Source organism: Paralichthys olivaceus, chromosome 8 (genome assembly GCF_024713975.1).
Source record: "Paralichthys olivaceus isolate ysfri-2021 chromosome 8, ASM2471397v2, whole genome shotgun sequence".
NCBI lineage: Eukaryota > Metazoa > Chordata > Actinopteri > Pleuronectiformes > Paralichthyidae > Paralichthys > Paralichthys olivaceus.
In genome coordinates this window covers 19472662-19490276 of record NC_091100.1, presented here as the reverse complement: position 1 = coordinate 19490276, position 17615 = coordinate 19472662, and the positions used below count along the sequence as shown (strand labels likewise).

Sequence of the window (17615 nt, the reverse complement as noted above, 5' to 3'; positions counted from 1 at the left end):
AATTACATTCAATTCACCACGATGCCAAATTTAAAGGTCAACTCAGCTCCGAGACAAATAAAACACACAAAATAGTCATTTTCACAAACTATCTAGATTAGTTCATAAAGAGTTGTACTATTCAAGCATGATTACATAAAGGTGTGGTACTTTACTTTACATGTTTTACCACATGCAAACACAGCAGCGTCGCTTATCTTGGAGAAAGATTTTGCAGTAACACCAAGGGTGTTGGCATGCATGGCGTCGAGGAGGCAGACCGAGCAGCATTCTTGTCTCAAGCGCTCGAGAGAACAAAAGAGCTTTTCTACTCTGAGACAGAGAAAAGGTTTGAAAGGATTAAGATAAAAATGAAAAAAAGTTGTTTTACAAGCTGATCATGCTGATCAGGTTACTGCGTTACTGCTGGGCCCATGAGGCTTCATCGGAGAGAGGGTATAGGTTTTACATTAACACCTAAGTCAAATCATTAGCATGATGTTAAACACAGTATATAAATTCAAACAATGTTATCATAAAACCAGATTCAGCCTTGGAAAAGCTATATCTTCTATTTTTCTTATCTTCTAATAATTTTTTTTTAACTTGAAAGTTAAAGCAAAAGGAGAAATCTAAGGAAAGAAAAATGTGCTTTAATTTATGATTTATCTTATCTGAAATCATTTTTTACCTCTTTGGTAAAAAGAAAACATTATTGGCGAATACAATTTCCTGTTCTTTTGGCAGATAAAGAAGCTCATGACCTCTGTCGAGGAGGCTATGTTTTCTCCCCTGTCTGGTTGTTTGTTGATTAGCAGGATAATGCAAAAACTACTGGACAGATTACCACAAAACTGGTCAGGGAAGAACCCATTCAATTTTGTTGCAAACCCAAATCAGGGGGGCAGATTCAAGATTTTTGTCCCCACTTACTATAACATTGTGAGATAGGGTGTTTCTCAGAGAATGAATCTTACTGGGGGGGAAAACAGACAGATATTTAGCATTGTGTGAAATTTGAAATCTAATTGATCTAATGAAATTAAATATGGTTTCATGGGGGCAATCTACTTTGTGACATTCTAGTTACTTGAGTAATATTTAGCCCATTTTGTAGGTTTTTATTGGAGCTGAGTTACAGTGAATTTAGTTCTTATTATTAGAAGGTAAAGGCAGTATGACCTTTTCCCAGCAAACTATCTAAAGGTCCAGTGATTTAGGTGAAAAGGAACTATTGGCAGATATTCAATGTAGAATAATTCTCATGATGTTTTCACAAGTTTATTTCATCTAAATTGTATGACTTGTAGTTTACTTTACCTCAGAAAAGACCCTTTATATTCAAATATTTTATATTTACATCGAGGGGACCCTCTCTACAGAGGCCGCCATGTTTTTTACATTAGTCCAGACTGGACAAACTAAACACCTTTTGAGTTTTTATGACAATTAAAGGCTACCACACGTTTCTTTTTCATGTTTGGAAGGAGAGGGTGAGGTGAGGGGTGTTCAGCTGCAACATGCAACACTAGACATCCCAAAGTTCTACACACTGTACCTTTAAAACATGTCATCACAGGAACCTCATGTTGAACTAATCACATTAATCCCTGCTGTTGTACAAACTGTCTTCTCTCTCACTTGGACACTCACATGCAGAGTGGACCGTTAATGTGTGTCTGCACTTTTAATGTTTTACCTTCTATGACAAGTCAAATCTCAGTCGAAGCGGTGCCTGGTACTGATGCCTGAAGCACCTTCTTGTCACCCAACTCAAGTTGTTTTTAACTGACAGTTTAATATAAGAGGAATCTCAGACTGCCATTCATGGCGCTCAAGCAAGCGTCCTCACACGCAAATTATTTTACTGCCTGTTGTCTGCAGCATGAATAAGATTGTGTCATGTGTTCCAAGTATGATTTTTTCATGTAAAAAAAAAACTGACTGACATTCTTCAGGTGCAATCGAACCATCAGTCATCAGCCTCGCCCTGCTTATCAGTGTGACTGCTGACTGAAGTGTGTGTGAAAGGATGAGAGGGAGGCAGCCCTGCTCTCGTTGTTGAAGACATTACTGAAAGAAAAAACAACAACTGGTTATCATTTTCTTATGACATGATCCGGCTGTACAATAATTATAATCCAACCAAACCAGCTGTTCACATCCGACTATTAAAAGTTGGTAAAGATAATTAAACCATTACGCAATATGTCTTCATGCTACGCTTTTGTTTCACCACTGAAACAAGTTTAGATTATCAGGGATTTATCAGATTGTTCGATTCCACCAGTTTTTGGAGAGGAAATAATGTAAAAAAAAAAATATTTCCAGTTGCCTTTAATGAATGTTGCAGCCCTGGAGTCAGGTTACAGTTTGTTGTTTGTTTTGTGCTTTTGGGAAAAGGAAATAATAGCTCAAAACTTGAATGTAGTGCAAGAGAAAGCATGTCCACAGACTAAAACGCCCTCATCATCCGCTGCTCGTAAACACCAGCCCACGTTCAAAACAGTTACAGCAGCTATACGTAATGCTTTAAACACCAGTTCAGGCAGTTATGTGTTTTTTCAGTATTAAATAAAAGCAAAACAATCATGCGCTTGGCTTCAAGAGCATATAATTACCTCCACCAAGGAGGTTAGGTTATGTTTGTCGGTTTGTTTGTAAGCAAGATGCCACAAAAACTACTCATTACGAGACTATAAGCAGTATGCCATAAAAGTTTGGTGCAGATACAGGTTGTTTTTTTTCTCTTATTTTCACATTCAGATTTTTAAACATTTTCACCAGTTTCTCAAAGAATAATTCAGGGATCTCAATGAAAACAACCAGGCATGTTTAGGAGACTGATACTTGAGTATATAAAATTCCTGACTGTTGCATTTTGGTGTGGGTATGCTCTCTACTGAGTGTCATTGTCGTTAACCAGTCCTTTCACATATTGCTTATATGATATACATGAGTTGAAGATATTACATAGATAGTACAATAGCATATTTCTTATAAAACCTGCAGTATGTGGTGATATGGGATGAAGGTCTTATGAACTAAAATACAATTGACAGGTTGTGATTGTGAAATAGGTCAGTTAACGTGCCTGAGAATAGAATAGCTAACAGAACTAATCTTTTTATATATATATATATATATATATATATATATATATATATATATACAGAAATAAGTTATCTAAATCAGGGGATCATCAGAGTCATTACGATTCATCCTGAGGGAATCACAAATGTCTGTTCCGCATTTCATGGCAATCCATCCAATTGCTGCTGAGTTAAGAAAAATAGTACAATTAAAATGAATCAAAATAAATGATCAGAAGAAGTATTAAGCAAGGCTAAACTGAGATGAGTAGTAATCTGTCACCCCTAACCTGAGAAGAGCAGGTGGACAGGAAATGACTGCGTGACTCAGACGAGGATGATAATGAGGAATTCTGCTGTTCATTCTAAATGTGTCTTTTTTTTCTGTTTGAGATGACTAAAATAACCCAGGCTCACTTAGAAATGCCTTGCCTTCAACCTTTAGCCCCGAGTTTCACCTCGGTGAAATTGTCACTGATATGTGCCATTTTTCTCACTGCTGTGAGCAAATGAGTGAATGTTATGCAAAAGAGCTAAACAGGTTCTTCTGTAGAAATGCATTGTTTTAAACTATTCAGTGTGTTTTTTGTCTCTAAACCTGCCGAACAAGGAAGGTTCCAATTACCAATTGCTTCAGGTTCAGGACTCTGGAAAGGTTGATTGTGTAGTATTCAAAGAATGCTCTTTATTGAGAAACCGTCAAATGTGGAATCACAAGTCCAACCTGAAAAGAGGCGGATGACCCCTACCCAGCCGCCACCACACCCGTGTTGATTGGGATTGGAAAGAGAAGTAGGGGGGCAACATGTCAACTGCATTCTTGCCTTTTAACTAGCCTTCGTGGCCCTTCCCACTTTACTGTGTGTGACGGCTATATAAACAAGGAGACCACGGAGATGCTTTCAACTGCAGATCAACTCCAGATCCAAACCCTCCAACATGGCTCTGAGATCCACATCCTACGGCCAGAAGACCATGAGCGTCTATGGTGGAGCCGGTGGCCACGGCACCCGCATCTCCTCATCCAACATGAACTATGGGTCTCCCGCCAGGGGCTTCGACCTCGCTGACGGCCTGGACCTCCACGTCGGTGCCAACGAGAAGGCCACCATGCAGAACCTGAATGACCGTCTTTCCTCCTACCTGGAGAAGGTGCGCACCCTGGAGAAGGAGAATGACCGTCTGGACAAGCAGATCAGAGACTGGTACCAGAGCAAAACCATCATCTGCCATGACCACACCAGATTCTTTGCTATCATCGATGATCTGAAGGACAAGGTAAGAGAACGGAGCATGGGTGTTTTCTTTTCTCTCCTCTCATCTTTAGAATGTTAGCATTCACTGTGAGTGGGTAGGTAGGAGGAAATTCTATTGGCATGACGCCTGTCATAGTTTTGAAGTAGGCCAGGTCATCGGTAAGCATCTGTCACAAATTTCCATGACTGTCATACCAGACTCATTCCATCCCATCCTGACAACAGTGTCGCAGTAAGAATTACACAACAACACAGCACAGGTGTATAGTAAAGGTCTGGCCAACTTATCTACAAGTTGGATTTATGATCCAACTCTTTACAATACTTCAATTTAACACAGTGAGCATGTATCTTTTCTTCAGTTAAGCTTAAAGGGTGATGTTACTGCTATCTTTACCAGGTAAATCATTAAACTTTGAAAATCCCTCCAGAGTAGGCTACACTAATTTATGACAACTTTTTTAGAACCTAAGACTTAAGGGATTTCTTCCGATAATAAAACAATTCAACCAACCATTTACACTCTCAAATACCAGTGCTAGTTTCAAAACTCCCATATCAGTCAGGATGTTGTGTACAGTGAGATTATATGACATAAGAACTAGACTCTATGGCTTTTCCTGCATGGTTCATTGTTTTATCTTCTTCCTCAGATTCGTGTCGCCTCCAGGCTCAATGCCAAGACAGTCCTTGACATCGACAACGCAAAACTGGCTGCTGATGATTTCAAAATGAAGTGAGTGTCCTCTCTTTCTGTCCATGCCCCCTGCCCCTCTCTCCCCTGTCACATAAGTGAAACTTGACATTGTACATCCAAGTGGTAACTTATGTCTTACTGATGAATTCTAATCTTTACGAGCCACTGAACCTCTCTGACCTTTCTGTCCGTCTTCCCTGTGTGTGTTGCCCCCTCTCCTCAGGTATGAAAACGAACTGGCCATGAGGATGGCTGTGGAGGCGGACATTGCTGGACTGAAGCGGGTGCTGGATGAAATGAATATGGCCAAGATGGATCTGGAGAGTCAGTACGAGGCACTGAAGGACGAGCTCATCATGCTCAAGAGGAACCACGAAGAGGTGAGATGAGAGACGGCCGGTCGGGTGCGCCGATTTCAACCTACTGAGGTTTTTCAAGCGTGGCTTTACACACAGTTTACATCATCATCACGTAATGTATCCCTACACACAGGCCAACACACACCCTGTGTAAGCACATGACTTGAAAGTATGCTACACTCACACTGGTGATTGATTAAATGGTCAACACCATCGATCTTTTCAGCTGCAGAGAGATAAATACACCATCTATTTACCGTAATCCTGGTTTCAACTGGTCACAATTCATTCAAATGACCCCTGGCCTACCTCTGATAACACTGATAAGACTGAGGAAACACCATGTTAGGTTAGGCTTAAATAAACACGTCTGCCGCCTTCAGTCTTTTCCCAAAGCTGCCCTGCTTCTCTCTGCACACTTCCTTGTATTCTTCTCTCTATCCCTTAGCTCATTGCTTCTGTTTTTCCAACAAACAGAACAGAAACACTGGACACACACACACACACACACACACACACACACATACACACAGTTAAAGCAGCTACTGCTGTTATAATAATACAACTATATAAAGGTTATTGAGTTCTTCCAGTGCCTAATCAAGTTGTTTCTCCTGTCACCCATGCAGGAGATGGTTCTGATGAGGGGTCAAATCGGAGGCCAGGTCAATGTGTCTGTGGACGCTTCTCCCTCTCCAGACCTGAACAAGGTTATGACAGACATCAGAGAACACTACGAGGGAGCGATCAACAAGAACCGCAAGGACCTTGAGTCCTGGTACCAGAACAAGGTGAGACGTCACAACGGTCGCTACTCAATTCATTTATGGGTCAAGGTACTTGATATTCGTGGTTAACACGTGCCATGTTGTGTCCAGATTGCAGCAGTGGAGCAGGAAGTGATCACAAACACAGAGTTCCTGACATCATCCCGCACGGAGATCAGGGACCTGAAGAGCACCCTCCAGAAGCTTCAGATCGAACTCCAGTCCCATTTGAGCATGGTATGTCAACATTATAAACATATAAAGATTGATTATGTACTGGGGTTGACACTGATACTATATTTTCAAGATGACTTGGATTTGTAGCTTTCAATGTATGGTTATAGAAACAGTAGGTTCAAATATAAGGTGGATAAAGAGTTTGACATTTTGTGAAATATACTGTTTTGGTTTGTTGCCAAGAGCTAGATGAGAAAGTTGATGCCTTGCTCATATCTGGGATTTAGATGAAGCCTCTGCCAGTTAGCCACCTAGCTTAGTTTAGCATAAAGACTACCATCGGTGCACAAGACTCCAGGAAGTGGGCATGGCTGAATACAAGTCTTTGTAACCCACAATACCACTACAATACTTTGTATGAATTAAAAGAAAAAAACAAAAGGCATCTATTTGTTAGCATTAGCGGTGCTGGCAGAAGATTTTGTTAACTTTTTTGACTTGGCCAGGTCAGCTGGTTACAGTAATTAAGCAAATTTGCTGCAGGTTTTAGCTTTATTGACTTATTTACAAGAAAGCAGATAAGGGGACACGAACAGATGGCGTTTGCTAAACACTTCTATCAACAGTTCTTTAAGATTTTTACATGCACACTGTCATGTAATATTCCTTAATATATAATTACCTGTTTCCTCTGACCCAAACAGAAATCGTCTCTGGAGAACACCCTGGCAGAGACTCAGGCTCGCTATGCCGCCCAGCTTGCCAGCCTCCAGGCCATGGTCACAAGCCTGGAGAATCAGCTGTCCCAGATCCACGCAAACATCTCCAGCAACAAGCAAGATTATGACATGCTGCTGGACCTCAAGACCCGACTGGAGCTGGAGATCGCAGAGTACAGGAGGCTGCTGGATGGGGAGGATGATAGGTGAGACCTGACGGAGAGAAACATGTGATAGAGAAAAGTTTGAAAATGAGACAAATGATATTGATGTAGATATGTTCCAAACTAATGTTTTCTTCTTTTTCTTTCCATCATTACCAGCACCAGACAAGGTAAACATTTTTCAACAACTTATTATTCTTATTTTATCTTTAAAATGAACCTGATGTGTCTAAAATGTCTTAGATTTGCTCATGATTGTTGTTTCCTTCCTTTCTTTCTTTCAGTGGTCACAAAGGTCATCACGGTGGTGGAGACAGTTGTGGATGGAAAGGTGGTCGGCACCAGCAAGACTGTTGATGTGGATGTGGATGAGATTGAGTGAAAAATTGGAAGCAATGGCAAAAATCAATAAAAATCCTGCAGTTGAATTGAAGTTTCTGGTGTCATTTAATTCTATAATGAACACATCTCTCGGTTGGTCCCTCACTGATGAATTATGAGTGATTGAGTGCCCAGATGCTTTTCTCAAGAGTTCGTTTAAATCATAGACTGTAAAGTAAGACAACATGACAGTTCCTCCAAACCTTGTTGATTTCCCTCTGGTGGCTGTCTACAGAATAGGTTATAAACTATACCTCCTCAATGTTAGCAGATGGGACATAGACCAAATTAAGTCAAATACATTTTTCCTGAAGATCTTTTTTCTTTCTGTCATTTCAGGGAGTTCTTATCACATCGGTGAATGTACAAGGGTCCATGTTTCTGATAAGTTTGGTATCAGGTATTTGATGCTTTGAAAATGGTGTGATGTCATGATTGACAGTTGAGACTGAATCACTGGGATTGGTTAAGAGCATGGATTGGCAGGACTTTGATGCTGCAGCTCCACACAACGATTACAACTGTGCAGTAGTAATCTGGCTCCAAATAACTAAACAACTGAATAAATCATAAGCACAAAATGGCTGCACCCGTATCAAGGATATTTTGGCTTAATTCTTGCTGAACTGGAGGGAGTGGACACTTGTTTATCTTTTTATGTAGTCTATGATGTAGATCAAAGCAGAGCTAAAAGGCAAGAAACAGAACATTTACATTGATTACGAAGATATACGGTTCAAGTGGGATTATAATGTTGCACCTTTTCTGCAGGATGCAAATACATTGTTTGCCAACGCATCAGCCATGACAATCACTGGGATCATGTGCTTGTGAGCTACATTCTGCTGTCCCATGGAGCTGCAGTAGTAGGGCAGTGTAATTAGGCTAAGGCATTGCATGTCAGCATTCTTGTCACTATATCTTAGTGGCCATCATCGGTATTGCAACCAAAAAAATACTCTGCACCTTCCACCTCTGGACCAAGGTTATTATAGCTTTGAAATTTCCTTAGTTTTTATTTTTATTTAGTTTTTCAGTTTGTGTTTTTATTTCAGTTTAGTTTTAATTAGTTCAACAAGTGATTTTGTAGTTTTAGTTTAGTTTTTATTTTGAGGAATCGACTAGTTTCAGTTTAGTTTTTATTTAGTTTTAGTTTTTCCAGGTATTAAGCGAAAGCCTTGACTTGTAGAAGCTGAAAATGGATGAAACAATGTGTAACACCAAATATGGTTTATCAAGTCCTTTAATTTCATTCTTTAACCATCACCTGCAGGACAGGCAGTAATCGAGGGAGAAAACGAAAACAAAGCTGAATTTATCTGCAATTCAGTTTAGTTTTAGTTAGTTTTGCATTGTTCATTGCAGTTTTTATTAAGTTTTCATTTTTTTGTAATTGTCGTTTTTATTTTTATTTTTGATTATTTTTGATTATTAGTTAACTGCCAAAAAATAATTCACACATGAAGAGGCCGTTCCATCCTGGGGAAGAAATGAAGGAATGAAAGTTTTCGGTGGAAACACTCGCTCAAGTCGTCAAACATTGATTAATGAAGGGAATGACAGATCCCAACATACAGTTGGAAGTAAACTCCCTTGAAAAGGTGCCAAGGTACTTTAAATCTTTGCTTATTGGGTGGAAATCCCTGAACATGTTGCTTTTGAACACAGACCTGTATTTTACTGAAGTGCTGCTGAAACCTATGCAGCCTTTGGGGGTAAAGCCCTGAACTCATTGGTTTCACAGTAGAAATTGTTGAGGAGTGGGTTACAACATATTTCTTTATCTCTTTATATCCAGTTCATAACATGGCTGTAACACTACTCCAGCTTCAAGCTGTCATGGCACGTTGGTCTAAAATAATCTTTTAAATCTTCTAATTAAATCATCTCTTATCAGGATGAAGATAAAATGTTGAATTTAAAATACATCAGAATCAAGGAGACACAGTCAGATGAATAGTAGTCAGCAAACAGAGAGACTTTTATTGCATTCACAAGTGCATGTGAAGGAAGGTTTTGGTGCTGAAGTTGAGCTTGTGTTCTTCGGTTGTGTCCCTCTGTGTTGTGTTTGCTTTGTGGGACAGATTATGTGGTGGTGACAGAGGAGGACACCAACTTGCCGTCCTTAATTTCCTCTGTGACCACTACAACCTTTGTTTTGGTGGAGGTTGTTGAGGAACCACTGAAACTGTGAAAAGAAAGAGAAACACAGTAGTGCCATTAAAACCATTGGTTCAAATTCCAGAGTTGAAGGTGAAAGACAGAATTTCCAAGCAGTATTTTTACCGCATCTCTTTTTTCCTCACCTGCTCTCTCCATCCATCAGCCTCTTGTATTCTGCAATTTCCATCTCCAGCCGTGTCTTGATGTCGAGCAGGATGTTGTACTCTTGGTTCTGGCGCTCCATGTCGGCACGCAGCTGCATCAGCTGTTCTTCCAGGCTCGTCACCTGTATCTGGAGGCTTTGGAGCTGCATGGAGTAACGACACTCTGTGTCTGACAACGTTCCTTCCAGTGCCGCTTTCTGTGGGAGGAAAGAGAGGAGAAGAAGGATGAAACAAGGGGGGGAAATTAATAAACTCGAAAAATTTTGTGAGTGGCACAAGGAGAGAAAGTGTTGGTAAGGCAAGTGTAGAGATTTGGTTCAGATCCCTTTTTATTTACCATGCTAAGTTGAGACTGCAGCTCGATCTCCAGGTTCTGCATTGTGCGACGGAGGTCAGAGATTTCTGTCTTGGTCGTTTGGAGAACTTCTGTCTTGACTGCCACCTCCTTGCTCAGCGACTCTGACTGTGGTAAAGTAAGAACATTAGTATCATATACTACTACATACCCTAGATCAAAATTGTTCCCCCAGGGTTTTGGCCCTGTCTTACCTGTGTCTGGAACCAGGCTTCAAGTTCTCTCTGGTTCTTAGCAGCCACACCTTCATACTGCTCACGGATCTCAGCCATTATGGCGCTCAGGTCTGTCTGATTTTTTGCGTCCACCTCCACGTTGATCTGTCCAGTCATCTGGTTGCGCATGGCGGCCAATTCCTGGTGAATAAACAGTTTGTCAAGAGGTGGATAGATTTTGTTCCTACATTCAAAGAATTACAAAGCACATTCACTTAGATGCTCTGCGTCTGGGACCCACCTCCTCGTGGTTCTTCTTGAGGAAGATCAGCTCCTCCCTGAGGCCTTCGATCTGCATCTCCAGGTCTGATCTGGCCAGTGTCAGCTCATCCAACAGTCTCTTCAGACCGGCGATATCTGCCTCCACTGATTGACGCATGGCAAGCTCATTCTCATACCTGTGAGGCAGCAAGAGAGCAGACATTTGCACCTCAACATCAATGTATGCATTCTTAATAAAAGCAGGACACGTTGATTCACAGATTTTAGAAGCTTTTTGTCTCTCAACTTGTTGCTTACTTGGTTCTGAAGTCGTCTGCTGCCAGTTTTGCATTGTCAATAGCCAGATAGATCCCTCCATTGACACTGGTGGCCAATTGGATCTGTGTAACAAAGAAATCTTTTTTTCAACACATCACAGTAGCATTGCATGTAACATGAGATCAGTCTTTCACAATTATTGTAGAAAAAGTCATGCAGTGTCCCTCCAGTGTATAAACCTACACATATGGGAGCTGCTTCACATGATAAATGACATTCAAGGTTCAGAGGTCATGTGACATACCTTTCCCTGCAGGTCAGCAATGGTGGCCTCAAAAGCAGAATAGTCACGGGCATTGGGGGCGGTTTTGCTCTCCAAGAACTGGCGGATCTTCAGCTCCAGCTCAGCGTTGGCCTTCTCAAGGCTTCGCACCTTCTCCAGGTAGTTGGCCAGACGGTCGTTCAGGTTCTGCATGGTGGCCTTCTCGTTGGCCGAGACCTGCAGGTCCATGCCATCACCTCCACCAAACCCTGCACCACCTCCCATGCCATAACTGAAACTACTGCCTCCAATACGTCCACCACTTCCATAACTGCTTGTGGAGATTCTAGCTCCATGGCCACCTGCACCGCCAAACACACTATGGGAATATGACTTCCGTACGGTTCCACCTCCACTAAGACTTCCACCTCCACTAATGCTTCCACCTCCAAAACGCCCGGTCATCATTGTTGCAGTTGATAGTGTGAAGAGTGCTCAGGAGGTCTGCCTACCCTGGAGAGGAGATGGACTGAGATGAAGAGCTCTGCCTCTGCCCCCTTTTTATCCTGCACGGGGCTGCTGCTGCGTCTAATGTGGGTGGGGGCATGCAGGGCTGAAGGGAGGAGCGTTAGCTAATAATGGGTGTTCAGCCCATCCCATCATACACACCCTTCAAGTTCATTTTGTGCAACGAGCGGGAGAAGAAAGTGAGATTAGTTTTAATCCTGTTTTCTTTTATTTCTCCAAACCACACTGTCATGCCTGTTGCATGTTTTACCTCAGGTAAGTTATTCAGTCAAATCCAGCAAGTTTGAAAAGTGTGACAGAGCTCTTACAGGCGATGTGTCTGTTGATTTTGTTCCATAAATCTTGAGCAAGACTGCCATACTGGCCAAACCTGTTACAATTCTAAGCCTACAATCATTACAAATTCTATAGGGTTCAATAAAGAATTTTTTTTAAACTTGATTCTCAGCCAGCTCATATCCTCTCACACACCTTTGTCTTTGTTCTCTGAACTATCTCACCCAAGGTATAATTAGTATTATTATTATTTTAAGTACTATTCACAGTTTCTATTCATTTTCCAGTCTTTCCACACACTTTCTCTTTTTGCTTCACATTAGCCTGAAGCATTCCCAGCTAGAAGTAGTTTTTACAGATGCTCATGAGGCCATGTTGAGACCTGACCTCATTCAAGACTGGGCACAGGAGTGTCGGAAAGCTGCAGGTGTGCCTGCATGTTTTCTTCCTTTTTCTTGGCACCGCACTTTGGTATGTGCATCATGCCCAAACAAGAAACAGCTCTTCCTTGCGTGCTCCTTTCCATGTCGCCACACTCATTTCTTTTGTAGAGTTTTATTGGATTTTAAAAAAAGAAACATGCAGGTGATTAAATCTTTGGCTTGTTTTATTTTAAGAATATTGTTTGTATTATTACTGACTTTTTTTTGTGATTGAATGTAACAAAGAGTTGTTTTACCTGTCACTAACAAATGACTTCAGCAGACTTTCCTCATGCACAGCTCAAAGTAATAAAAAGCAGATCTTGTTTTCACTGCTGCTTTTGACGGTTGCACACTCATCCCATGCATGTGCTACAGCCATAAATTATGTGCAAAATACTGATTAGTTTGAAACCCCAATAATATGAGGGAGACATTTTTGTTTCTCAGGGAGAAAGTATTTTCACACCAACACACCAACCACCAACACACTTTAGGTAAAGTACAGCTCTGCAAAGCTTATTGCACTCGGTTAAGAATTTCACTGCTCCATGCTTGCTCTTTTTTGATTTATGAAAAAAACAAGTCAGCGAAAATTAGGAAAAAAACATTTGTAGTTTCATACATTCCACTTGCAGTCTCACTTTCTAAATGGATATCCTATGCACAACCAAGCGTTGGTGTAAATGTTAGTGCACGACACAGGCTGTGCACATACTTACAATGATGCAATCCCTCTGGTAGTATAACACTGGGGTGTGGCACTGGAGGTGAAGTTTAAACAAATTAACACATCAGTACAAAATGTTCTGTTTGATTTACTTTATGTAAAGTTTACAATGTGTATTAACAGACCAGTTGCTCATGATATATGTGAACTTGTGAGAGTTTTGACTTTGTGCTTAGGATGTTTGTTCCCATGTGGCATGTGGTAACCGTCACCATTAAACTGCCAGCCTGCCATGATTTCTACAGACTGATGAGGTTTTCTCATATTTATTGCAAAAAAAAAATATTCAGAGCTCATAATAACGTTGAATAACTCTTAAAATAACATACAATCTATGACAAGAACATTTATCACAGGTATAGAACATTTTCAGAAATGAGGTAATGCTCAACTGAGCCAGTTTTCCTCAGGCTCAAGGCAACGGTTGTGATCCCACAGATGTCACATGCGATCAGGTAGCTTTCTCACACGGTGGTGATGGTGGAGAATGTGATGAAAGTTTCATAAACTGAAACTTTTTAAAAGACATTTGCTTCCCTTTTCTGAAACTGAATCAATGTTGTTGTACGAAACACTCCAACAATCCAAAACTCAAACAAATCATACAATAATGCTGGACAGTATCTGAATAGATGGCAACCCCTGTCTCTCTGTCTGTCCATCTGTCTGCCTGTCTCAATCTCCAGGGGATGAATCTTTCCAGCTCAAGTGGTACTCAGGCTTTCCCTCTATAGCGCCACCCTGAGGTTGAGGTTTAGAGAGAAACATCTTTACATCCTTTGACCACTTACACAGCTGCTGGTCTGTTTTCTGTTGTCGAACATTGGCATCTGTTGGTTTAGTGTGTGTCCTGAACTGGTACAGGAGTGGGGATTTTGACTCGTCGTTACTCTCTGCTAAAAGAAGTCTTCTCAAGTAGCTACCAACAAATTAAAAGATGATAAAAACACACATAAACATATCAGTGAACTAAAGATTACCCAAAAACAATTGAATGGATTTTCGTGAAGCTTGGTAGAGATTTGAATGTTTTTTAAGTTTTATGTTTCTTTAAGAGTGCATTCTGATTTCTTGGAGAATAACTAATCGATGGAGGGGGAGGGAAATCCATGTTTCAGGGAATTATATTTATGAGTGTGTGTAATTTGGTGCAGACCAAAATCAAATAATCAATCAAATTTGTATAGATCATATTCACAAATCACAATTTGTCTCATGGGGCTAAACAAGGTGTGACATCCTCTGTCATTAACCCTCAACAAAAATATTTATTAACAGGGGAAAAATTTAGTATTGTTGTGATCACAGTCGAGGATCAGCCGCCACCACGATCATGATCCACCACCACTTTTAAAACCGATTGAGGGAATCAAACTGTGGTTTCTTTGAGGGAGTGTTGGGCCTTGGCAGAGGTATTCACGGTCTGCCCTTCTAGTTTGCCAAGTATTTTGCCTTTAAATGTCACATACATTTATGACCCTTAAGAAGCTTTTCAACTTATACATTTATCATTATTGTAGTACAGATACAGTATTTTATTTGCTCCTGCAAACTAAATGGCATTTACTCTTTTAAAAAATCCCAGAAAGGTGCTCTGAGGCAGCTGTGAGGTGAGCAGCCAGCGGATGAGACTATGGTTGTGTTGATGAGCTGCTGAAGCATTGCATTTGCAAATAAAACGGACCAAAAGTGCAAATGCAGTTGTGCATTGTGTATTTATATATAAATGTACCATTTTATTTTGTGAGGTATAACACAAAATCATTCATGTACATTTTTTAATGTAGGTTTAATCTCTGTCAATGTGCCTCTTAACATCTTTACATTTCACAGATACATCTAAAGTAGTAAGAAAAGCAGAAGGAACATTTGCATATTTAGTTTTAATACAACGTTGTGCAACAAATTGACACAATGGACACACTTGTTTTGACAAAAGAGTACAGAGCTGTGGTGTCATGTTAGATGAATGATTAATGAGAATGGTATGCTTGGCAGTGCAAGGCAAGGTGTGGCCTTGGTTTCTGTGTTTTGCAAAGTATGAATGAGGTATTCATGGTTGGAATCAAGATACTCCTGCGAACTGGAACACGCTCCATCTGCATTCATCTGCATTCAGCTTTTACAACATTTTAAAATCCAATCAAATAAACAGTTTATTATTGCAATGTTATTTTCTTCAATAGCAATAGAACTCTACCGCTCAGTAGAGCACATACCTCCACCAAAATCGAGCTGCACCATATTTCATCAGTTCCTGAAATATGCCTGATTTTCTTCATCAAGATCAATTAATTATCCCTGTGCAAAGTACTGAAAATGTCAAGGAAAAACTTTCCTGGAAGGTTTGAGAAAGCAAGAAAAAAAGAATCTGGATCCGTCTCCTGATCTGGCTCAACATCGGAATCGAATGAGTTACATGCTATAACAGACAGACTATTGCCTTACCTCATGGATATAATGTTCATGCGTTGCACAAGCATGGTGACAGTTTAGTATGATTGGTTTCAATGTTTAACCTCATATTTTTGGAACGTTTCATGCTCTACCGTGTTTGTTGTTTCAAACCACAATTAAAAGTTTTCAACTTTCACTAAAAAGCAAAAACCGAACTTGAAAGAAATGATATTTCACCATATCTCCCAGCCCTGCTCAGAACTCACTGCAGATTGATTCCTGCCCTGTGGTATCTGTTGAACTTGCAAAAACCATATCAATAATTCTTTTTGACAGGTTTACTGTGTCACATACTCCGAGCACTTTTCTTCTGTGGGAAGGTCTCCTCAGAATGCAAAAGCTCCATTAAAGTGTGAGTATGGAACAGTATGTTCAAAATGCAGTGTGACCTGAGGAATAGCAGATCTGATACCTTTGTGTGTGACTGTCGTGTACGAGACAGCTCAAACCAATATCTCACTGTCGATCTAGTGTGCAGGTAGCGTGCCCCGTGGTTACTCATGAACAGATTAACAATGCTCCTCTGCCTTTGTGTTTTGTCATTCTACCACAGGCCCAGGCTGGTTTCTGCTGTATCAGGCTGTGCCCTGCAGGGACAAGACACACCCTGAGCTGAGGAATAATTCATGCATCAACAAAATTGTCAGGTTGAGGTGGTTTGAAAGGTCTGGAAATTTACTGCAGATGATTCTGGACTCAGAGCTGAGCAGAGCGTCTCCTCTCTCATTAATGTGTGCGATATTATTAAATCAGCAGTTTTATTTTCTCTGCTGCGAGTTGACTTGCTGAGCTTAATGAAGTGTCCATGTGCACACAATTAAACACTGCCTGTGGTTTGGTCATAATGAAGCAAACTGCTCTCTGCTGAGGAGAAACCCACACACACGATGTAGCATGACCAACTGTGTTTTCTCTCCCTGTGAGGTAGACCATCCACCCGTCCATTATCAATAACACTCATTCTTTGACGGTTGCATTGGGGGGGGCTGCATATATCCCAGCTGATGTTTGGTGAGAGGTGTGGTTCACCCTGCATACAGCCAAAACAACAAATGCCAGGGGAGCGCTGGCCCCTCTGCTGTCAGTAGTCTCAAAAATAGGTCACTCACTAACGATACTAACAAGAAATATAAAACATTTGCTGAGAATTTCTATTTTCTAAGCTTTTTTAAAGAGCACAATTTGTTTGAACATGGAACTATTTTCAGAATATCATGTGTGGCTTCGCTCAAAGCTATAGAGCTAAGAGTAAACAAGGAGTGACTTAAATGTGCATCTTACTGAATTAGGAATTCTGCACAGAGGTTTTACATATTATTGGCTCTTCTGTGTAAACTGTGGCCCCTTTATGGCCCCTGATTTCGAAAAAGAAGTGAAGAAGGCTAAATTTGATTTTAGAATTTTTGTCTTAAAATAAAATTGTCTACACTGAAAAATAAAATTATTGGACGAACTTAAAAAATATATATTAAAACAGACAGATTAATTCAATTTCCTTAATTTATGTTAACACAATTGCTAACTTTGCTTAAACCTTTGTTTGTGTGTTACCAATTTATGTTCATTTTTAGTTGGTAACACATTTTTTATGTTTCAGTGATATTAGGCATGATGGTGCACATGTTTTTTTTTTCTTTTTAGTTGTGCAGAGTCAATTTAAATCTTTCAGGTGAAGAAAGTGAGGCAAATGAATCACATCCTCTGTGTCCAAACATGAAAAAGCATGAATCACTAATATTTAATAGCAACGATGATAAACTTCAGTAACGTGTGAATACAGTGGAGCACAAAAGCCACAAAAGATTGAAAGTCTTAACTGTTCGAGTGACCAACACATCAACCTGTCAGACTGCTGAACATGTGATGTGCAGATTACCTCAGATCAAGTCTCTGCTTGATTCAGCTTCACCTACTGGAAGTGAAGAATCTGTCTGTGACTCAGAGGGACTGACCTCACTCAACCAAATGTTCA

General features: G+C 40.4%; 2 protein-coding genes across 2 annotated transcripts; one reads left to right on the top strand and one right to left on the bottom strand.

Moving 5' to 3' along the window:
• The first annotated feature begins 3960 nt into the window (after positions 1-3960).
• Positions 3961-7638, top strand: krt98 (keratin 98). Its single transcript, XM_020084026.2, has 8 exons — positions 3961-4349; positions 4981-5063; positions 5248-5404; positions 6013-6174; positions 6262-6387; positions 7032-7252; positions 7370-7380; positions 7495-7638. The coding sequence occupies exons 1-8, from the start codon at positions 4011-4013 to the stop codon at positions 7590-7592; spliced, it is 1197 nt and encodes a 398-aa protein (XP_019939585.1). The 5' UTR covers positions 3961-4010; the 3' UTR covers positions 7593-7638.
• Positions 7639-9546: 1908 nt separating this feature from the next.
• Positions 9547-11774, bottom strand: krt15 (keratin 15). Its single transcript, XM_020084024.2, has 7 exons — positions 11273-11774; positions 11008-11090; positions 10730-10886; positions 10468-10629; positions 10256-10381; positions 9898-10115; positions 9547-9779 (listed from the first exon to the last, which is right to left on the bottom strand). The coding sequence occupies exons 1-7, from the start codon at positions 11696-11698 to the stop codon at positions 9677-9679; spliced, it is 1275 nt and encodes a 424-aa protein (XP_019939583.1). The 5' UTR covers positions 11699-11774; the 3' UTR covers positions 9547-9676.
• Between the last annotated feature and the right edge of the window lie 5841 nt (positions 11775-17615).